Source organism: Pelmatolapia mariae, linkage group LG5 (assembly GCF_036321145.2).
Source record: "Pelmatolapia mariae isolate MD_Pm_ZW linkage group LG5, Pm_UMD_F_2, whole genome shotgun sequence".
Lineage (NCBI taxonomy): Eukaryota > Metazoa > Chordata > Actinopteri > Cichliformes > Cichlidae > Pelmatolapia > Pelmatolapia mariae.
The window spans coordinates 29,031,708-29,055,331 of record NC_086231.1 but is presented as its reverse complement, the minus strand read 5'-3'; the positions used below and the strand labels follow the sequence as shown (position 1 = coordinate 29,055,331).

At 40.5% G+C, this 23,624-nt stretch overlaps 1 protein-coding gene and 1 long non-coding RNA gene across 3 annotated transcripts; both read right to left on the bottom strand.

Moving 5' to 3' along the window:
- Positions 1–8,696: 8,696 nt before the first annotated feature.
- LOC134628041 (inositol hexakisphosphate kinase 2-like) lies at positions 8,697–15,660 on the bottom strand. 2 transcript variants are annotated; one of them, XM_063474637.1, is made up of 6 exons: positions 15,499–15,660; positions 14,039–14,538; positions 12,198–12,420; positions 11,387–11,571; positions 10,753–10,928; positions 8,697–10,178 (listed from the first exon to the last, which is right to left on the bottom strand). In XM_063474637.1, the coding sequence occupies exons 2-6, from the start codon at positions 14,295–14,297 to the stop codon at positions 9,537–9,539; spliced, it is 1,485 nt and encodes a 494-aa protein (XP_063330707.1). In that variant the 5' UTR covers positions 14,298–14,538; positions 15,499–15,660; the 3' UTR covers positions 8,697–9,536. The 2 variants fall into 2 exon arrangements, with proteins under 2 accessions (XP_063330707.1, XP_063330706.1); XM_063474636.1 differs by lacking the exon at positions 15,499–15,660 and having other exon boundaries at positions 14,039–15,109.
- A 1,067-nt stretch (positions 15,661–16,727) lies between these two features.
- Positions 16,728–19,176, bottom strand: LOC134627225 (uncharacterized). The gene is made up of 3 exons (XR_010093876.1): positions 19,054–19,176; positions 18,876–18,908; positions 16,728–17,005 (listed from the first exon to the last, which is right to left on the bottom strand). It is a non-coding gene; the product is annotated as an uncharacterized LOC134627225 (long non-coding RNA).
- Positions 19,177–23,624: the final 4,448 nt, after the last annotated feature.

The following is a 23,624-nucleotide window of genomic DNA, read 5'->3' as shown; positions in this document are numbered from 1 at the left end:
TAGAAAAAGTTCTGGTTGTTCATTGCCTAAACCTAAATCTCCATCGATCACGAGAATCACGAACATTTCCGTCATTTCCTAGGGGCTTGTGTTTGACACCCCTGCTTTAATATATCAGTTCTCACCACTAGAGCTCAGTGTTGCTATAGCCTTGATGTAAGGTGTGTGTGTGTGTGTGTGTGTGGTTTATGATTTTTTTTAAATTTCACTGTTGATTGAGTATTTAAACAACCTCCACACATAAATCCATTGATTTAGGGCTAAATTTCTGTGCGAATGTCATCACTTTGTTATACTTGGTGAAGTCTTCATTGGTGATGAGCACTGACCTGTAGATTCAAATAACAGCACAATGTCAACTGAATCTTTCAGCCGGCTGTCCGTCTGATCAGTCAGACTCTGTGGACCTGCTATCAACGATCACTTGATTTGTTTTTCAGCAGGAAATATACACACACACGCACGCACACACGCACACAGCGGAGGGTGGTTGGGAGCCTGCTCATCTGCCCTAAGATAAAGAGATATTTGTTCATGTGGTTACATAATGACCGCAGAGCTGTGAGCTAACACCGAGGTGAGGACAAGCAAATTCCACACAGCCTCCCACCAGTCTCTGGTTTTCCCACTACTTTGAATTCTATTAAAATCCAAATTACATTTTTTCCTGCCAGTCATGTGGAAACTTTGATCTACTAAACACAAGTTATTACAAGTTTATATGCATTTATTTTGGAGTGAATTACATGTTTTTTTTTTCCTATAGAAAACAAGTGAATCAAAAATTCACGGAAAACAGCAGTGTAAAGACGCAATAGGAAAATTTCAAGCAAATGAAACTGAAATGTCAGTAAGTAAAGGTGCGTTCCCATGGAGGATACGGTGGCTGTCTGCAGCCTTCAATTATGTAATACATGAAACCTCAAGCCACAGCAGAGAGTCTCTTCCCAGTGCTTTGCATTTTAAATTTGAATCTTGCCAGAGGCTCAGGTGCTCAAAGTCAAACCTATCCTCTGGTCTGGACCCAGCAGTTGGTGAAAGTAAATCTGATGAGATTTCCTCTTTGGCTAAAAGCAAAAAGCTCCCAGAAGGGCAAACAGTGCCTTGTTGAAATATGTTTTAATGCTTACAAATGAGACCTCACAAATTTCACATTAACCGACTTTTTAAATTCCGTAACAGAAATAACTATAAAATAAATATTCAAGCCTGTCAGTGTAGTCAAACAAATTACAAGTGCTTAAACTTTATAAATCAGATAAATATGAGTTCAAGCTGAGATGTATGATAATTATATCTAATGAAACCAAAATCAATTTTGCTGCACTTTTTTGTGACAAAAAGAAAAATTTGGAATCAAGACTGCTCTTTGGTAACAAAATGATTTTGGTGGCCTAAAATGCAATACACCTCATGATGCACAGGACTTTTATCATATAGACAGGCCTTTATTAAAAGTATAGGGATATTAGATCATTTTAGGAAAAACTAAGATAAAGTAATGGATAAACTACCACTGCTTTCCTCATTTTTGTTTCATTTAAAAACATTTTTAACCAGGAAGTGAAACTTGCTTTTGCTGTAAGGCATAAAAAATGTAAATAATTTCTTTCAATGAAAAGAATAAAAGTACAAAAATAAACATTTTCTGGCATTTCTTTGGCTAACAATAATTAAAATGGTCCTTACAGTATTGTGCAAAAGTCTCGAGTCACCCCTCATGTCTTCATATTTTGAGTGAGTGAGTTTGTACAGTCCAATGTTTGGAACAACCACATTTATTCTTCAACACAGCCTGAACTCTCTTAGTCATTTCTCTAAGTAGGAATAGTTCTCCAGGGTCCTTGAAAGACACTCAAAGCTCTTCTTTAGATGTTGGCTGATTTTTGCTCTGTTCTCTATTAAGATGACCTCACACTGTTTCAATAATGTTAAGGCCCAGGCTCTGGGGAGGTCAATACATGGGATACATGGCTCCTTTGAAGCAAAATATAAAGAAATGAGGAGTGGCTCAATACTTTTGCACAATACTGTAAGGACAATTTTAATTGTCTGCACATTATGTCTTACCTATGTTTAAAATAGCAGATTTCCAAATGTCAAAATCTTCATGATATAAAATAACTGAAGTCTTTCAGCTCTTCTTCAGGCTGACTTTGAACACTTCATCGGGGCAGAAATGATGGTACAGATAAACATCATCCATCGCCATGTTTAATCAGCCAGTATGGATATTTGACCAATATGAGAAACCCATTTACTGCCAAGTAAGGCCTTAGAAATCCTACCTGTTTTGTAAGCTAATGACTGTCCAATGACGTTACTGGCTTTCTACAGCTGGTAAACAGTGCTGTAATTAAATTCATTCATTTGGATGTCAGTGAATTGTTTCTTAATGAAAAGCAGCAACACTCCCTCTTCAATCGCAGGGCGAAAAAGAGACTTAGCAAAAAAAAAAAAAAAAGCCATTTATTAGTTTAACTTTCCCTTCACATACTGCTGCGGGTGTATCATATCCATGATTTCTGACCTCAGTTTCAGAATAAATTGCGCCCTGGTGTATTCACCTACACATAAGCAGACACATATGCCTCCACATAGTGATGTCGTCTAGGGTGACACAGACGTGCAGCCCGACTGAGCAGTGGGAGGCCAGTCGGGTAGTTTGCGTCTGTTCCAGATGAGTCACAGATTTTTATCCTTATTTTTAGAGATGTGTGAATGTAAACAGTGAATTGTGCCCAAGGGCGTGGAAGCATGTGTGAGCCTTTACTCAGTCAGTGGGCAGCTGTCCTCAGCAAATCAGGGAGGTTTGGGAAATAAAATTGCATTAAAGAAGCTGGGAGTGGACTGAAACCAGTAGAATAAAAGGCAGTGATGTCCAGTCAACCCATTTGTATGCTTCTTTCACACACAGGTACAATAGATTGTGCTCCTCAGTCTTGTTTAATCATGACTTTATAGATGCTCCCGAATTAAAACTTCAGTACCCACAAGTGCTATTTAGGCTATTATATATATTGGTGTTATATAAACCCACCACTGAGGATAGAGCACATCGAAGCATAGTTAGAAAGAGAAAGAAATGGGATGTAGATTTGGCTGCCGTACCTGAATTCTCACTTTATAACACCATGTCTGGTGTCTGTCTATCTGTAAAACAACAGAGGCCATGAACTCGCTTTGGCAGTCACCTATGACCGCAAAGCCTTCTAAACAATGGTTTTATGTATTCACAGTATTTATCTAATTTCCAACTAAAGCCTAAACTGATGTAATCCATGACTAATCCTATAGAGGCCTAGTGGAGTAGTACAAATCCAGTGACACCCAAAGTCTGGTTTAAGAGGTCAGAAAGTCTTTCTATTGATTCGACCTTCATGGGTTAGCTTGCACAAATAGTTTGTTTATTGTTAATCTGTTTTTGTGATGCTTCATTAGAGTAATTAAGAGGTCAGTGTAAATGAGGATGATAGGTTGACAGGGATGTGCACAACAAGCGCCTCAGGCCAGCTCAGTGCCTGGCAGACAGCGTCACCACCAACGTTATGCAACACTCTAATTACATCTTGGCTCGATTTTGCCTCTCCTCTGTTGCGTGTGTGAACCATTTTTCTGGCTCTTTCTGTGACTGGACAGTCCATTTGATTCCATTCAGTGGTTAAAACCCGCTAGACATGAGCTCTCCTAGTGTTAATAGGACTTTAATGCTGCTCTGTGTGTAAGAGCTGGACAAAGTGCAAGAGCTGGGATTTGATGAACTGAATGAAACAGACAGGAATGAGGTTATGACATGATTTTATCATGCTATGATAAACAATCACTCCCATTATGTCATCAATTTTCAGTATTTACTCTGATTATTTCATGACATTTCCAGACAAAGAATAATTTTCTTTTTGTTTGTTTGTTGTCTAGTATTAATCTCAAGTTTTACATAGTATATTCCTAATTTTTTGGAGCATTTTCATATATACAGTACACACATACACCATTTCACATTTGCACTGCTTGTGTGGAAAAGGAAAGAAGATCTTATGGAGCATCTTTTGGTAAAATTAAATTACACAATCGCATATTTTGACATTAAAAGTCCCTTTTTAATCATTGCAATAAAAAGGTCTTCATGCCTGAATATTGTCATACAATAAAGTACCACACTAACTTCTAACTATCATTTGTCGTGGGTTAATTCATTTTATAGCACATCTACGTCACACGCATATCTAAAACGCACATCACAGAAAAGCTTTCCTTTTGGATTTATATGTAGCAATAAAAAATCCTGATGTTGCTCTGAGTAAAGGGCAGCTTTCTCCAGTACTGACCTGAAACCAAATTGTGTGACTGTATACACAGGTTCTGTATCCACACACAAACAAGCACACACACAGTTGTGTTGTCATATCCTGGTGGGGACATCTAATTGACATAATGCTTTCCCTAGCTGTTTACCTTGACCCTAACCATAACCTAATTGTAACCCCGACACTAAAACCACATTTTGAGTCTCGATAATGACTTCAAACTCGTGGGGGCTGGGATTTTGTCCCCATAAGGGCTGTTGGTCCCCACAAGTATAGTAAACTTCCAATTTTTGGTCCCGACAAAGATATGCAAACATGGTGCACACACACACACACACCTCACTGCTGCCTGAGCTCTAATCAAATTTATGTATATTTATTAAAGCAGGTCAGGAGATTAATCCTCACAATCATCATCATATTACACAATGTTTATTTTTTTCTGTATAATCCCAATGTGTGAGAAATAGTAGAAAGGTAACGACTCCATTCAGTCATCCTGCCTTGCTTTCATGTCCCTCTTATAACATTATTGACCCGTTTATGTAACTGCCTGTGCAGGGCTCGTCACTGTCGAGTAAGCTCAATTTAACACCTGTCAAAACAGGCCTGGCCTGCTTCTGACTGATGCATCTCCAAGTTTCTGTCTATATCTGAGCATGAATATGGCAAAATTTCACAGTTTGCCTACTCACAGCTAAATATTTTGCTTCTATGTCCTCATTCAGCTGCTCATTTTGGATTATAAGTGCTACTTTACTGAGTGTAAATGAACTGCATGCGCTAAATTCAATTCCAGCCGTATAATCTGAATCTATGTGTGGTATCTTTTGGTCTGATGAGGCTAGAAGTTTGCAAAACAAACCTTACAAACAGGATATAAAGCTAAATCTTATCAAGTAAAGTGTCTAGGTCAATCTGCTGAAATAAATAACACAAAAACATGTAATGGTATTAACAATATAACAACAATAAACTGGTTTTGGTACGATAGGTCAGAGCAGTGTCCTATAGGAGAAGTAAATAACACCAGTGTACTTTCGCCTCAGGCTGAGGCAGCAGCTCTAAATTCTGTGGAAAACAATGGAGCAATTCTCAGATGGCAGTGAGAGGACACAGTGAGACATATGATGCAGCAGATCACATGTTAGTCACTTGGCAGTTAGTCTTCATGCACCTAACATTTTTCATTATTGATTATAATCTTGAATTGACGAGTCCTTAAATCTATTTTATATTTCAAACCATAAGCTGTAATGCGCTTGCATGTGGGTGAGTTTATGTAGGGTTTAGCAGAGGGACTGATCTTAAATTATGTAGAACCTATCAGGATTTCACGCTGTTCTCAGGTGGAGGAAATTAAAAATAGATTTAATGGACGTTTACCAACAACTGAAACTGCAAACGCTTGAAATTAATAGCAGAAAGCTGTGTTATTTTTCCCCTCTCATGTTTGCATGTTGAGGCATATCTCTGTTTGAGCACGAGTCAAGGATGAGTCCTATAAACATAAAACAAGAGCCAAGAATAAAGTGGAGCAGGCCTAGTCTGGGCTTTCCTCCATAAGAACTGAAGACTCGTTGAAGGGTTAGTTGTATAATAAAGTTATTAGATAACTGAAACACTGAGGTGCCGAGATAAGGAAACGAGCTGACAGAGGTGAAAAAACAAGAATAGCCCCAAACTTCAGTATGGACGGCGTTTTCAAAGCAGTTTTTGCAGCAGGTCTTTGTCTTTGTTTCACACGCAACTGCCTTAAATGTGCAAGAACAAGCGAGAGCGAACGGTGTGCAAGGAAAGGCTCGGCGCTCGTAAGATGTTAGAGCAGATTTAATGAATGAAGCCTATGGGGACAGAAAGTGTATTCATATAGTGATGAGGAGGGGGATTGTTACTCTGGCGTCCCAAAAAGCTTTGACACTATTTCATTCCCGGCAAAGGCTGCTGTTGCCATGGTGATTTTAACCAATGTTACGCAAGTGCTCCACTTCCAGCAGCAACCTTCACAAAGCAATGGGGCACAATGATGCACATGCACACAAACACACACACACACACACAATGTCTCATAAATAAATAAGCAAGAATTGTAGCGTAGCGCAACAGTGAATCTGTGTAATATACGTGCTCACACGCATGCTCACAACACAGTGACAGAATGGGATCTCATTAATGGTTGAAAGCAGCCCACTGACCCTGAGGCTGTTATGTAACACTGGTTAACACACCACCCCCCCACTCTTCGCAGCACAGTGGAGACGGAGAGCTTATCTTCTCCATCCTCTCATCTATCAGTCTCCCCATCCCTTTGCATGTGCACAACTCCGAAACATCACAAAACTGACAGCAGCTCCGCAGCGGCTCCCTGGCACTCCATTTAACATGGCAAACACTGGGGTCTGATGGACTCTTGCTAATACAAATACAGTAAGTGCTCATAAATCTTTCCCCTCTTACCAAGACTTTAAAGCAAGGGTGTCAAGCATAAGGCCCAGGGGCCAGAACTGGTCCGCCAAAGACTCCAATCCTGCTCACTGGATGGCTTTGGAAAATGTGAAGGATGGCTTACATTTTGGGCTTTTAACTGTATCGCCAAAAGTTTTACAACTTTTCCTACTAATGAAGACCTGTCCCATGGCTATTCATACTACACCACAGTTATTAAGTAACAGATAAACAATTAATAACTCCATTAATAATAATTCCATCATCTACCAGAAATTTCAGGTTTTTGTTTGTTTTTTGGGTTTTTTTTTTTTTTTTACAATGAGTCCACATTTTGAAAACACATTTTCTATGAATTAACAAAACCTTTTTTGTTTTACAATAACAAGACACTCCGAGGAATGAACTACCACAACTGTCTGCTCAAACTGTAAGGGTTTGAATTGATATTGTATTCTCAAAGTGATACCGCAGTTGCAATCAGCAAGGTTCAAGACTGTGATTGACAACCCAGTGGACACACGTTTCCTGATTCCCTAAATTTGACTCTGCTAATTTTGTGCTTTTGTGATGTATTGAAGTTTATTCCATTTGTTTAATAAATTTCTTTGGTGAACTGCCAAAAACTGTGTGTGTCCTCCCCTTTTGTCGTGGCCAAGCCACGCTGTAACACAGTATTAAGAGCAAGCATAGGTCAAACAGTGGGATCAGTGCTGTAAGCAGATTATCACACTATACTACAGAATTCCAAATAATATATAAAATATTTTACCTGAGTTATTCTCAATATTTAGCCAAACAAAGACTTAAATGTGCATTAATATTATCACACATGCACATACACATGCTAACATAATCTTCAAAAGGATGATTATTAGACATTTTGTATTTCCCCATTTAAATACAATGACTAGTTAAGGGAAGTATGTCTATGTCAGACCTTATGAGACAAACCACTCACATTCAAAATCACGCCAGCATGTAACAGATGGTGATTCGCGGGCAGTAATTCAGCACACACTGTGCTTTATTTTTATGCTACTATAACCAACACCATATCTGAAAAATGTCTTATAATACTTAGGTTCTCATTTTACAGGAGAACAGCGTGTGCGGTCGTGGATGATTACAGCGTGTGTTAACTGAAATATCAAAATGTTTCTTTAGAAATAAAAGACTTCGGTTGCATAATCGTGCCTTATACTTCTGACTGATTTCATATCGGGTGCCAGATGGATATCTGTGCTAGCAGGACAGCACATTCCACAGACAGGACAGCGGAGCAGTAATGGCCCATGCACTCTGTTGACACAAGCTTGTCTGCGTAACGGCTCCTCTCCACTCACACTGCTGATGCTGTCCTCACATCACACGAAGCTTGTGACTCCAAGAGCAGATGACTCTGCCACAGACCAGCTGTAGATGACCGGGACTGGCTGAGGCAAGACATGATGCAGTCATCCTCTCGCCTCGCCCAGCAACAGAAACTCTTCCAGACCGAAGAGTAAGGCTGTAAATATGTTTCGGGGCAAGGAGGAGGGGAGGGTGGTGGTGTGTTGGCTGCACAATATTACAAGAAGTATCCACAGTAGCCTGGGCATGTGCCTTAGTAATTCTTCACAGCAGGTGGTGGTGTTGGGGAACAAGCCCTGGCACCTGCTTGCACTGAATTGTCTGCAGTCTTTTCATACTTTCAGTGTTGATGGTAGATATACTAATCAGTCGGTCATCACGGGCTTTTACTGAGCGGCACGCCAAAAAGAGGTCATCTGCCTCCATACATTCACGCACAGAGGCAACGAGCACTCATTTGCATAAAATTTGACTGCCAACATTTCCCTTTGGTTTGAGCAGGAAATGTGGTTTCTCTGTAAACGTCTTAAAAACAAAACAAAAAAACAAACAAACAAACCCCAACGTCGAATATTAAAGAGGACACTGATGTTACCACAAACCAAGGTTTTTAATTTTTCTGTGAACAAACTGTGGACAGCACAGATATACAAGATAGAGGTATCCAAACATGTCAAATAACAATATTTATTAATATCATTATTGTAACATTAATAACATGGAATGTACTACCTTCCATTCACATTTTTTGAACTTTTAGATTATTTTATGAAAGATGTCATATAAATAAATAGCTCTATCTCACCTCTTTCTGACACCTATATGAATATAGTCTCTTTGAATATAGATGAACAGGGGAGAAGGATGGCAGAATGACCAGGTAAAAGAGGAGAATGGAGGGCGTGCGCTCACCACCTCTCTCCCCGTGGACTCTGTTGTCATACTACTCCTGCTCTCTATGATAGCCCTCAGTCTAAACACGCACTCAGCAGAAGTGCATGTTTGCGTGTGCAAAATGACAACACTTTTCTTTGGAAATCAGACACAAGGAAACATTTCTACTGTCTCAAACTTCAAACTGCCTTTCCTTTTGCTGCCTACCCTTTTTTCTAATGGTTACTTAATGGGTTAAAACAGAACGGTGACAACGGGTAAATCACTGCATCATTCACACAGATGGCTTTTATGTTACTTGCAGGTCTGTTTCACATCCTGAGGATGGACGTACTCAACGGCCACATCGAGAAGCACCAGTGGCAGAAACAGGAAGGGGGTCCGATCAAAGACCAGCTACAATGAAGTCCAACTTTGAAGATAAGAGAAGAAATTTCTCTCCCCTTTAATGCAGTCTGCTCTTCCTCCATTCGTTCAAGGTTCAGACAGTGTGTTATTGTGCCTCTGTGTTTGAACGGATGAATGTTATGTCAGTATTCAGTCTGTACTTTGGTTCTCCAGCTCAGAAATGATGGTGATCAGGTTCTGGAGACCAAAGATGTAGCCGCTGTCCTGGCCCTCGTGGACCACGCTGTCTTCCCGGTAATGTCTGCAGGTGGTGTGGGCAAAGTCTATCATTCTCACATCCACCACAGAGCTGTGAGTGTCTGAGCAGGACAGGTGAGTCTGGCTGATACCTGAGCTCCCGCTGCTGCTGCTGCTATCACTAGACGTGGAGGGACTGTGTGGAAAACCAAGCGCACCTGCAACTTCACCCACCTCCTCCTCCTCTTCCTCTTCGTCCATTTCTGGCTCGGCTTCCACCTCCTCGTCCTCATCATCCTCATCTTCTTCCTCTTCAGAGAGCCCGTCCTCAGTGTGTCGGCGTGTGTGTTTTCTGTGTGGAGCTCCATCATAGATGATGAGCAGAGAGCTGGAGTAAAAGCGGTAGGATTCACAGGCCTCCAGTGCAGCCTGCATTTCTCTGAGCCTGCTAAGCACCGGGGAAAGCAGTTCGTGTCGCAGACGCCGACCGCTGTGGAAGAATTGGAACAGAGCCTCCTTGAAGCCCGCAAGGGTCAGTTTGCGGCCATGGTACTTGTTCATAAACATCAGCTGATCTGTGTCACTCTGGTACACCTGTTGTGATGAGAAAACATGGAGAGGTTGAAAAAGCTGGAAAGGAGTTCACAGAGTCTCAAACATTCGCATTAAAATGGCTATAGAGTGTATCTGCAGTCAATCTTTCCACCTCACCAAGATATTTTTTTGCCTTATTCAAAGTTTTCAAACAGACAGACTTGTGTTCTCGTATAATTAAAAGGCCAGCGTGTTTCAGGCTAGATGGCTATAAAACAAGTTAATCAGATTACAACAGGAACTGTTGCAGATTTTGTAGCATTGTAGGGTAAAAGCATTAACTTTTAACAGTCGCAGTCTTGGGCACTAAAGCTGGATTACCCACATAAACCACCAAGACATTGTTTCTAATTGTGTTTTCAGACAATTGACAAACAGCTGTAATGTTTTAAATGGGTGAGCCTTCTGTCTCTGTTTCCAGTCTTTACGCTAAGCTACAAGTCAGCTTATATAGCATTCAATAGACAGACATGACAATACTCTTATTTCATATATTTCCCAAAATATCATCTCTTTTCTATTTCTTTAAGAGTAAGAAATGAGTATAGATAATAGCTTTTGCCTGAAAGCTCACCTGCATGCCACACAGACGGACTCCTATTAAGGCCGATGTGCTCTGCTGGCACTTGCGTATCTGCATGGCCTTCTTCTCCTCTGAAGCGTCGTCTCCATGCTGTCGCGTGCCCATCTTTAGGTCCAACACGCACGGCACGGTGTGCCGCCAGGTCAGGTTTTCAAGCAGAATGAATTCTGAGAAAATGAGTCAAGGAAGACAAAACAGACAAAATACTACCTTCTTCTGGACTAACCAGTTTTAAGTTAAACCTGCTGGACGAGGCTGAATGAGAAAACAGAACTGAGCGTTTCCTCGAAAGATTCAGCTCCGTTAACATTTGTCCTTGCAATATGTAAAATCAAATCAGAGCAATATCAGGTAACCGATAAGAGTGCTTCTGAAATGCAATGCCACAGAACAGAGAACAATGTATTAGATAACGGGCAGCGGGTACTGAATCCACTGATAACCGTAATCTGGTGGCTTACTTGGCCAGGACTCATGCCATGTACACTGGCCTGGAACCTACAATGCATTTCATTACAATCTCTCTCCCCCCCCCCAAAAAAATAAATAAATAAAATTACGTAGCCTTTCTCTGCAGTCACATATAAGACAGTTTGAAAAGAAAACTCAGTCAGTGAAAGGATACTGTACTGGTTGCGGTGTTTAGCATTCTCCTTCATCCTCTGCAGGTGCTGCTGGTGACACTTGAGGCTCCAAGGGTTGTGTTTGAGCTGTGGGACAGCGTTACTGTGGCTGTGCTCCAGTCGGTAGTAGAGCACCTCAGCCTGCTTCAGCCACTCCAACTCCATGTCCTCCTGCAGCTTTTGAACACTGAATGAAAGACATGGAAAGAAAGCAACCACTGTAGTTACACATGGCTAAAGAGCAGGAAATGAGGAGTAAAGTATGGAGAAAGAAAAAATTCCTGGAAAGAGGTACGAAGTGGAATCTTTCACTCACCACCATCCATGCATTCAAACATCAGTTTTCCTTGTTTAACCCCAATAATCCCTCTAGTTGTTTCTCTAATCCCCAGCACAGGGCTACCTAAGTCAAAGTTTTGCTTTTGTATAAAGGCATTAGAATGAATCTATTGCAATTATGCAACAATGACTCTTTGACCCTCTCTCTAGCTGCCAACTCCAAGGATCAGCCTCCAGCTGTATTTAAAGACAGTTAGGCTTAAGATTGTATGCATCAGTCAGTGTGCGCATCATAAGTCGTGGTATGCCTCTGCAGCTACATTCATGGAAAATTTAAAGTTGGTTATAAGGTAATACGGTTGCATAACGGCTCCTAAACCATCTTTAATTTCTTTTACATGAGCAGTGAGATCAGCGTGAAAATGACTCACTTTGCTCCCACCTGCTGATGCATCAAACACGTCCTATCTTATCATGACTAACAGGTTCCTGAGTCAACTACTGTCTGTGATAGGGTATTTCCTTCTGTCTCACCTTTTCTCCTTGTCTTTACGAGAGTTGCGGCTTCGGCCATCTTTGCTGTCCGCTAGCAACGAGGAGGCCATCATTTTTCCCCATGTCATCATCTTACTCTTGGGGTCACAGTCCACCGAGTGCTCATTGTTCACCAGATCTGTGGCTGGGTCACTATCAAGGGGGTAGGCGATTAGGCAAAGATTCCCCTCCTCGTCCTCCTCGAAGCTCACGGACACCACACCTGAGACGGAGACAGAAAGGTACATTTTAGACACAGGCTCACTGAACAGTGAAGGGAATTTGTTTCACAGGAAACTATCAAAGCGGATGACAAACTTAAAGGAAACTGCTTTAAGCAGCACGACTTGGATAAGAGATGTATGTTGAAATGACACAAAACTAGGACTGAAGTGGATGGTTGACGCACACCGAGCTCTAATCAACACATTCAAATAACAGCCCAAACACAAAAGACACCAGGCTATAAAAACTTAAGTCAGAATTCAGTTTATTGATTACCACCAGTTATCTAAAGCAAACTAATCAATAGTATACATACACTGTAAAACACGTAGGAACCAGAAAGTCACATACAGGAGAAAGAATCGTATATTTTCTGATGCTAACAAAATAACAGGAGCTTCAGTGAGTCAGAAAAGTTTGGAAGATTCAAGTTCAGTAACTTCAACAGAAAATATATATTTCCATAATTTTCCCCTTTGCTTAGGAAAATTCAGCCATACATGGGACATGTATGGCTGAAGCACAAGCCGAGAGAAGGTGAAGCATGTAGCAAGCAAGTATGCCTCATTGTGAAGACAAATATAAATGGGGGAAACTGTTGACATGGAAAACAGTGCACAGGTGTCACAAAACAGTCAATTTACAGAGTGAATTTAACTTCATCACTTCTGGGGTTTGTTGGAACTATTATATGGGACAGCAAACTGAAGGCAGCACAGTGCTTTTTAGGAAGACCAGAGACATGCATTTGCTCTATATCACCTTACAATTCTCTGCTGGTGACACAAAAGAACCGGCTCCGCTGCTCTTTGAGGAAGGGTCTTAGATAGCATTTAAAGAGGATCTGCTGTAGTGTAATGTGAAGGGAAATAAGGACACAGTAGCAAAGGGCTTTGCTGTAAAGAAAAGGCCTTACTGCTGTTACTCATAGTTTAATCCCTTTAATCCATCACACTCTCTGAAAGAAAGAATGAGATGAATGCAGGAGCAATGTTGGCTATGTAAATAAGAGATGGTATGTTTAACCGGTCCAACAGTTTCTGCTTGCTATCGTCACTCACTATGCTTCATATTTGACAATTAAAAAAAAAAACGTGGGAGTGTCTCAAACGTCTGTGAAATAATACAAAGCCATTCAGTGGTTTTGTGAGGCACCACCTACGTTGACCTTTGCAGGTGACCTCCTCCAGCAACTGCCTGCATTTCTGGATCCAAAGGAGGAAGAATCTCACATAGTTCCCTTTTCATCTCATTGGTGTGTTGCCCGGTAAAAAGAAAAAAGTAAAACAACACAAAAACAGTGGCTCGCAATTGCTCACCTGACTTACCTTCAGTTCATCACTCAGCTAGCCAAGCAGCACAATTGAAAGGCCCGCTTGTCCCAATTACAACCTCAGCTACAGCACCCTCCTGTGGCACAATGCGGTATAAAGCTGGCAAGCACCTACTTGTGCAGACATGGGGATCTCTAGTTCCTAATAATCTAAAATTGCACACAAGACACATACAAGTAGGCTCTGCACACATCTATACCTATCTGATGTATGTATGCACAAAAAAGAAGTATGCACGTAAAGAAAGAGACATGCATGAAAAAACACAGCAGTTGTCATTACCTCTGTACTGGGGGGTAAACCTCCTCATTGCTGCAGGCAGACTTTTGTAGAACTGATGCTCGCGGGGAATGAGAGGCTTGCAGATGGTCTGCTCTCCAAAGCGTAGGACGCAGGAATGTCCCCCGACCTGGTGCACGAAGGGCTCAAGCATCACTCCTTTCTCCATGTAGCACTGCTGGTGCTGCAGCTTGTTCTGTTGCTTTTGTTTTTGCTCCGCATCCATGACCTCCTGGGCCTGAGCCTCCACAGCCGGACTCATCCTCCTCTGGCCCTGACCACACTGCCGCGGGCATTAGACTCCTGACGCACGCACCAACAATATGGTGGGGGCCCTTTCCGGCAGGGACTCGCACACACTCACGGGCTACAGATCCCCCGAGGACTAGTCCTAGCACGCTGCATTAAAGATCGCAGTTTGTTTTTATGAGTTATTCCGGCGGTGCTTTCCGAAGCGTTTGCTGTGATGGTGATCTGCTGTGCCGATGCTCTCACTGATACTGCTGCTCGAAAACAAAGGACAGGAAGGAGGAAGAGAAACAGAAAACACGACTCAGGTTTACTGAATACTCAATTCCTTTCGGCTCCTTGCCTTACAGTCCTTGTAGCCTGGTAGAAAAAAACAAAACAAAGCCGTCTTATGTCCTTTATACATTAAGGTTTGGAGTTGTGCTGCTGCGGCAGATAAGGCGACCAGACACAGACCCTGGTTGTGCCTTTTCCGCAGACTCGACGCCTTATGACAGATGAGAGCTGGCTCACTACTGGTAAAGCTCTCAGGAGCCTGACACTCGGCCCGCCCTATCACAGGCAGCCCACCAATCACGTGCATCTAAAGCAGGTTGTTGGGTGGCAGCCCAGAGAAGCAAGCAAACAAAGACAGGGGTGGGAGGGGGCAGTCTGGGTGAAGGGAGAGAGGAAGAGGAGAATAAAAACAAGGAGGGAGGGCAGAGCTGAACTCAGCTGTTTCTCTGCGCGACAGCGGGGGTTTTAACAAACTGGCAGAATAAGCACCAGCATTTCCTTAAAAGACGTACGGTGTGGGGGAGAGAAGCACAGAACTAGGACAGGAGTTAAACACACAAACTGACATCCAATGCAAAACAGCAGTCAAATATAAGTAAAAAAAAAAAGTCAAACTAGACAAAATACTTCATGTTCCTGGATGAACAAGTAGCTTTGCTCTTCCAGGAAAACATGCAAAAAGGAAGACGCCTCAAATTTAATGTCACTCTTAGGAGATTTGTTACATACTTGTAATTGTTCCTCATACAATTTACTGCATAACATAAATTTAGGTTTTCTGTAATTACTGCTGTTTGCTGGTATAACTGCCATAAGGCTAAAAAAAAAAATCGTTTTACTTTAATTTCTTTTAAAATATTGCAATTTTACAAACCAGCTTTCACATTTTAGTAATAACAGGGTAGCAAACAGCATGATTAAAAATGGGGGACCCCTACCTTCAGCTTACAATCTATAGTAAAGCGTTGTTGATAGTAAAGCCGGTTCCATTCGCATAGTCTTCTACTGTTATCAGTGATTTCTTCAGTCACTGTTGGCTTCAGAGCTGTGTTGTTATGAAGTAAAGGCGTTGGTAGGAGTGACGCGTAAGGTTTCTAAGAGCTTGTGCTCTGACTTGAGTGGAAACTATAATCCTCATCTTGCACTCTCCCAGACCTCCTTGACATAGATTATCGTAGCAGGCAAAACAACATCTGATTAAACCAGTCGCTCACTGCTAACTGCAGTGAGGCTAACTTTAAACTGCTGACGAGGAACCCGTGTAAGTGCACAGTGTACTATTCCCAAAACATATAAATGCATGTTTGCTGCCTCCAACATATCATAACATGTTTTGTGTGCACATATCAGTGTGTGCTTTAAGTTAGAGTTGGTGACTGGCTGGGGTTGTAGGAACAGAGTCAGCACTAATCTCTCTAATCCTGCCTCCTGGAACAAAAGGGGAAATGGGCCATGATAAACAAGCAGGGAATATTCCCAGTTAAATAAACGTGTATATTCAGTGCAATTACCTTTTTTTGTGGACAAAAGATAGGGTGGGGCAGCCACCGACTTTTGCACATCTCCCTTTTATCTGTGAGCAGTGAGGCTGAGGCTGCTTTGTTCTCTGCAGTAAAATCTTGAAAAGCCTGTGATGACTTTTATTTCAGTTTCTAAACTAAAACACAAACGAATGTCAATGGCGTGTTTCTTTTTTATTTTAGAGAAAGGTTGCTGTCTTTAAATCCCGATTTGATTGTAGCTAAAATCGTACAATGCTATATGTCAACTGAAGCCTAAAGCAACATTTGAGCAGTGGCACTGAGATCTTTGATCAAACAACAATTTTATGATCCTGCATTTGTCTTGCTGTTCAAATACGAAACAACATCAGTGCCAAGACTTGCATTGTCCACTATATTTAACATGAAACAGGAGATGAAAACGACAGTTGACAATGCCATAAAATCATGAAACCACGCAAGAGAACAGCGTGCTGGCATTCGTTTACATTTAAAGCTACAGGACGCATGCTGTTTGAAGCTATAGAGTTCAGGTATGCTTTTTATTTCCAACAGCTCAAGTGAGCACAAACATAAACAAACATGATCTAATTCACACAACAGTTTTAATGTTTTATGATGTAACAAATTACTTTTTAAGTTACGCAGAGGAATTTAAATGTATGATAGGATACACTAGATCAAATCTAAAAAGACAAACATGAGAGACAAGTGTAAGGGACTGCTATGACCTTGAAAGTAATGAGCCATGCACAGCATGGGGTAGTTAACAGGGGCTTTTCACAGTGATGCCGACGCACGTGTCCGTCACAAACAGAGAAACTGAGATATGAGATATGCAGGTGACGCAAAGTCCCAAATCCAACCCCTCACCTGTACGGAACATTCAACAACTGCACAGTCAAAATAACGTCTCTTGATGAGGTGATAAGGTCTTGCGCTGCTGAAAAAAGAGGCCAGATTTTAATCTGTGTACCACAGAACATGAAGAAAACAGCTTTGCAAATCAAAAACGTGAATCTTAATCCCCAGTAAACTCAAAACACAGAGACAGGGTGCCTTTATGGAATGGAAAGAAGAACAAAGTGAATATCAGCAGTCGATCATCAGGCAGACAGACCATCAAACTTTACTCAAAGCTATTTGTGAAGCTCAAGTTCAAAGTCTTTATATGTACTATTGGAGCTGTTACCATGGAAATTACACAAATACTGAGCCTACACCATGTCCACTACACTCACCTTGTGTATTTTATACTAATCGACTCGCTTACATTTGTATAGATATTTATTAGCAAAAATATGAATTTATATTTGGACAAAATTTGCTTTTCTCTTCATTCCAAAAACACATCTTCTCAAATATAAATATGCCTTTGCCCGACTGAACACATATTAAGCAAATGCTTAGGCAAGAAGATCTTGCAAAAAGTACACAAGAAAGACCAGACGAACCTTTTCTTCTGTTTGTGCTGGAAAAGTAACCGTCTATGTTTACACCTTTACCTTAAATCCCTTTCAACTTCACCTTCTGCATCATTTTCAAAGTCATACAGACACCTGTCTAAGCATCCTTAACTATGATTAACAAGTACAGCAAGATCAAAGGGCTCACTTAGCAATCTTAATTGGTGAGCTTTTATCTATCAACAAAATATGGCAGCCCAGAAAATACAGTGAGCGCTGGTATGTCACTGAGGACATCAAGTGGGTCAGTGTCATGTTGATTCAAGGCTACAGTAGATTTACAAGGCTTTATATAACGTGACTGTTCTAAAATTATGATCAGAAGACATGTTTGGATAGTTTCACTATTTCAAAATGTGACAGGCTATGGAGTGCCAACTGTCAACTGAATGAGCAATTTGTGAGTTTTTTAAATACCTTTTTGTTCACACCTTGTATTTCTCATTGCAGGCTGTAGGTCAAGTATGGAGGCGTGAGTGAGCAGGAATTTTATTTTATTTAAATTCAATGACAACATATTCTTTGCAAATAATTTATTTAAATTCTTTTTTTACCGCATTTTGATTTTCCTTGCTACCAAGCACAGTACTATAATTAGCAAACAAAATCCATTTTAAATGTATAAATGCCTACATAAATCATTTATATACAACATAAAAAGTAAAGGACCAAGTAGAGAACCATGTGGAACACCACATGTGACACTTACTAGTTGTGACCTTGTATTATTTACATAGACATATTAATACTGATCTTCTAAACAACTACTTAACAAAATATCTGCTGTCCCTTATTCCATACAGTTCTAACCTTTTCAATAATAATCTGTGGTCAGGGACGTCAAATGCCTTGTGTAAGTCCAGAAATACTGCAACTGCATGTAAGACTCTATTTTTTCCCAAACTAAACTTATGTACTTATAAACAGTCTGGACTAGATGTCTCTATTAAGATGAAAATTATAGAGAAGGATCTTGAATGAGCTCAGGCAGGATGGGTGGCTAAGATCTTTCTCCTTGTAGTCATACAGATGAAAAATATAGAGGCATCAGTGGAGAACATGAAGTACAAAGTAACAAGAAGCATGGTTTTACTTAGAGAGAACACCCCCTAAAAATCTTAAAAACTTTTTTATACAACCAAGGACATTTTATCAATAAATATTGTTTATACACAGTATTTTTTTTCAGGTTCTACATTACAATTCTGATGTGTCGACCTTATGTCCTCCAAGCGCTTAACAAGATTTAGGATGAGACATAGTGCATAATCTTAATCAGGTGGCACGCGTCTGAATTTTTAATGGATCAATTTACACAATGAACACATGCAAGGTACAATGACTCACATTCAGGTGTGCAGAACCCAGGCGTCATGCATGCTGACAGGAACAAACACAGAAATGCATACATGGATAAGGCAATCAAAACAAACAATCAAAACATCTCACTACACAAGCTTGTACATGTTCTGATATACCTGATCTGGCACATGGCATGGCCACAGTGGAAAAAGGATAATCTTACCTGGGTGGAGATTTACGGGGTCAATTTTCAGACTGATCACCTCGCTTTGAGCCCGATAAACCTGGTAATCAAATCCTCATGGGTCACCAAACACCTAATCTGGCACTAAAAATACCACATGCTGTTGGCAATTCAGGACAGAAAGTAGCTATTTATAAAACTAAGTCTGCACCATGCCAAAAGCAACAGACAATTATACACAGGAATCACACTGAGAGAAAACAATTCAGTGGCTGCCACTATGGACAATGAGGGCATACATAGAAGTCTCATCGTTGTACCTACTGGTCAAATTTCAACCATGGCTGTACAGTCTATTTTTGGTCTTGTCCTTTTTGTCATGCATGCAAATAAACCTGAAGCTGTCAAAATGATTACACATAAAGGAAGAAACTCTCAGCCACTCTCTGAGCAGGATTCTGCCAGAGGCAGTTGTCTGCCATAACTGGTTGGTAGACGAGCAGAAGCAACAATAAACACAAATAATAAACAGAGTAAAACACAAACTACACAAGACAGAAGACAGACTTCAATAACACGCAATAGCAGCATGTAAAGACATGGGAATGGAGAAGTGCTCAGCACCTCATGGGAAGCATTCAGCAGTCTAAAGGCTTTTACACACCAGGCGCATAAACATGTGTGAATGTTTTGTGTGCTAAAAATATTTTTCAGACTCTTCCACTCTTAATGCAGCTGTTCAAATCAACCGTGTAATTTTGCTGGATGAATCAGACACACAGCTAGACGTTGCTCTGGATCAATCGGCTCTCTGAAATGATTTCTCTGCCTCCTCAGATGTCCTAACCCTGCCAACAAAAGCTCAAACTTCCCCACTCAAATGCTAAAATATGTACAAAAGTGGTCATGATACAGCTTTAACTCCTAGATCAAACCATGAAATTCTCCCTGCTGCCTTCTCTTGAAAATTGCATGGACCCAGAATATCAGGTTCTTCTTTTTCTTGTTTAGAAACATCAGCACCGGCTCATCACTGCTTGATGTCGACGCCATTTTTTTTTTTTTTTTGCACAGTGCAAATTTTGAGGACAAATTTTTCACAAAAACACAAGCCTTTGGTGTGGATTTACAAGTTTGCATCCAAAAAACTGGGAATTTCTCGTCATCTTTTTTCGTAACGTGCTTTGTAATGGCCTTAAGGCCTCTGGCTCCATCTTTCCTTTTGTAATTATTAAGGCGCTAATAAAATAAAGCTAATATGGGAAAATTGCAGGAGCTCTCTTTCTGTTCCCTGTTAGTGCTCATTTCTTTTTTGTGTATATGGATATCAATAAAATAAGATTTTTAAACTTTTACAGCTAAAGGATGAGCACGGTTCTTTCTATCTGCTTAACAAGTGTGTACATAAATGCATGTGGGTGTGAGCAATGAGGGCATCGCACTCATACACACACACAGGCTGGACCGGTTTCTCTGACCAAACCATGTTGAGTGTAAAGATGAGGCATCAATATTTCCATTACCAAATTAAATGGCTTATAAATAATTTTTAAACAATTACACAGTATGTTACCAGATGTTTTGACTTGTAAAAAACTAAGAAATTCAAAAGGACAATTTTTGTAGACCTAATTTATTTTATAATTTTTTTTATGTGTATTTGGTTCAGGGCAAGAAGATGTGCAATAAATATGATTTGCTGGAGCATGAAAATAACAAAGAACTCTGGAGTGCAAAAGGTGGGGCAGCTAGAACTTGTTCTAGAAGACACCAATCCTTTGCAAGTGGCAAATGATCCAGCATTAATTAGCTAATTATTTAGTCTCAGTATAGTGCCAAGAGGATGGCATGCCATCCTAAATCAAGTCTTTAAAATCTGTCTAACGAGATAGAAGCAAAACTCTTTTCTGACTTGTCTTTGGTCATCTAATTAATTAAAACAGGATAGAGGACTGAGAATGCTTCTTAGTATAATAAGGTCTTCCCAGTAACTGTTAATCCAGGAGTACTGCCAAAGTTTGTGACTGGATCGCGAGTCACTGAATTAGGGGAGTACTTGTGAAGCCGTAAAGCTCAGCAATGTACAGGAAATGAGAACGTAGACGTCACGTACTTCCTGGATTTAAGCTTTGCCACATGCTTAAAGTGTCTCTCTTTCACACACACACAGACACTGTGACACAGAAGCATTCGAGAGAGACTGAGCTGGCTCCAGTCCACTGACACAATGCAGGTTACCAGCTCCTGTCTGACACAGAACTGCTAATGGACTCCTGGGTGCTGCTTAATGTCTCATGAACACAGCAGTTTCATTGACGGAAACAACTAATCACTAATTTGACAGCACAGTAAGTCAAAAAGTGCGGATTTTGTCATTAAGCTATGATGCACAGAAATACTTTTAATAAAAGGTCACTATATTATTCAAATAATGTTTTCATAGATATTATTTTCACAACTGGTAACGTTAGCATATCAGTGACATTAAACCCATAATTCAAAAGGATTTATCTGGGTCTGGGATTGTGCTCATACAGGCCTTGCATGAACTTTTCCCATGGCTAACTGGCTGAGTTCCTCCACTGCAGCTGAGAAAGGTCAAAAGGCATTGGCACGCCCACACTCTCTGATTTAGTTTTCAAAAACTAAAGAATGAAGATTATAACAGAGATAGAACAGCAGCTCTATGGCATGGCTGTTAAAAAAATTACTGGCTTTTGTTAGTTTTGCATAAACATTTTAATAGATCCATTATTGCCTCTCTGTCTTTGCCAGGAAGCTTGGAGTCGGGCAAGATGTTGAGAGCAGAAATAATGCCTGTCATACAGGACTTAAGGCATCTCGTCAACTTGTTCTTTGCACGGTGGCTGGAAGCCCTCATTCTGCTAATCCTATAGATAGGGCTCTTGACATAGTAGCATGTCAACAACACTCATCACTCCTCCTTTGCCTTAAGGGACCATGACAGTGTGGGTATTTGAACAGTTTCCAAGACAGACAACAACAACATTTTGCAGATGCTGCAGTTGTAAATGCACAACCCAGTGATTAACGGGGTTTTTTGTATTTTGTTTTTTTTTTTACTTTTTAATGCAGTATGAATAGTTTTTCCAGCAGTAATTTATTTGTAATAACAATGTAATAACAATGTCATTATACAAGCTAAGACGCATCAAAAATCTGCTCTGATGTTCCTTCATACACAGGCACAGTCAACCATGGTCAAGTGTTTCCATTTCTGTTAGACGTTCTGTAAAAATAACTAGCACACAACTAACCCGCATGCGTTTGCACGTGTGTTTGAATACCGTATGTGAATTACTGACATTATCTCACCTCCGAAGTGTGTCAACTCCAGCTATCTACCGCTTTGCACGAGGTGACGGAACAGAGCGAACGCTACACATCATTTAGTACAACGGCACATTTCTCAGACCTAATAAAAACATACACACACGTCTTTCACCTACAGGAATAGCACACATATCCCTCATCGTAAACCTTTAAAAGCTGTGATCTGACATAAACACCATGGAATGTCCTCAGTGTAATCTTTATAACAAGGCCCTATGCAGACACTTACACACTAATGTGCACAGCCAAATGCAGCCATTTGGATACAGCTACTTTCTACCCAACAAGGACATGCGCCATAACAAGAGGTGACAGCACACTGTCCAACCACGTGCATCTCTGTTTATGTCTTTATAAGGAAGGGCTAGAGCCATACTTAAAAGAGGCAGTAATTTTAGTAAACAAAGAAAAAAAGAAACAGTAAAGTGGAGTGAGTAATATTTAGACGAAAAAGAAGAAAAAAGAGAGGTGAAGAGAGGACTGAAGGATAATAGTATGAGTAAAGTCAGACATACTAATGGCTGAGACCTCCTCTTATTAAAAGAAATGTGACCACTGCACTGAAGGCAAGAGAGTACCCTTCCAGGACACTTTACACTGTAAACTAACTCAGCGTGAAGAAAGCCCACACAGTCTCAGCTCTTGCTGACTGCTGCCCAGATGAATATTAATCCTTGGAAAAAACCCACACACGTGCATAAACATAATACGGTAAGATCAGACTCTAATACGGTGTCCACTTACAGCAACTTAGAAGCTTGGTGCTGACTGACCTCAAGTACATGCACATACTATTAGATGCACATTATTGTGATGGGAATGAGACACACTAGGCGCTTTCAAACAAAAGCTTGCTATGGTTCAGTGATAGTCTGCCTAATATTTTGACTGCTGCTCACACGGCTTGCAGCACAGGCTGCATGTGAACTCTGCCTTTCAGTGCAAGGAACAAAAAAAAACAGTCCTGCAATCAGCATGAGACGTGAAAGTGTCTCACACTGATGAAAGCACTGACATCACTGATGTCAGCTGTAAAATACTTGTAGTTGTTAGTTTATGTTGATTTATTATTTACCCTTTACTGGACCTGCTTAAGTGATGACTTTATAAAAAATGGATTTTAATATAATAATTATTATAATAATATTTCCTTTGCTCTTAAATTAAGCTCACAGTGATATATAAACTGTTAACAGTATAGATATAACAGTATAAAGCAGTGCAATATAATACCTATTAAGCTTATCCAAAGCAAC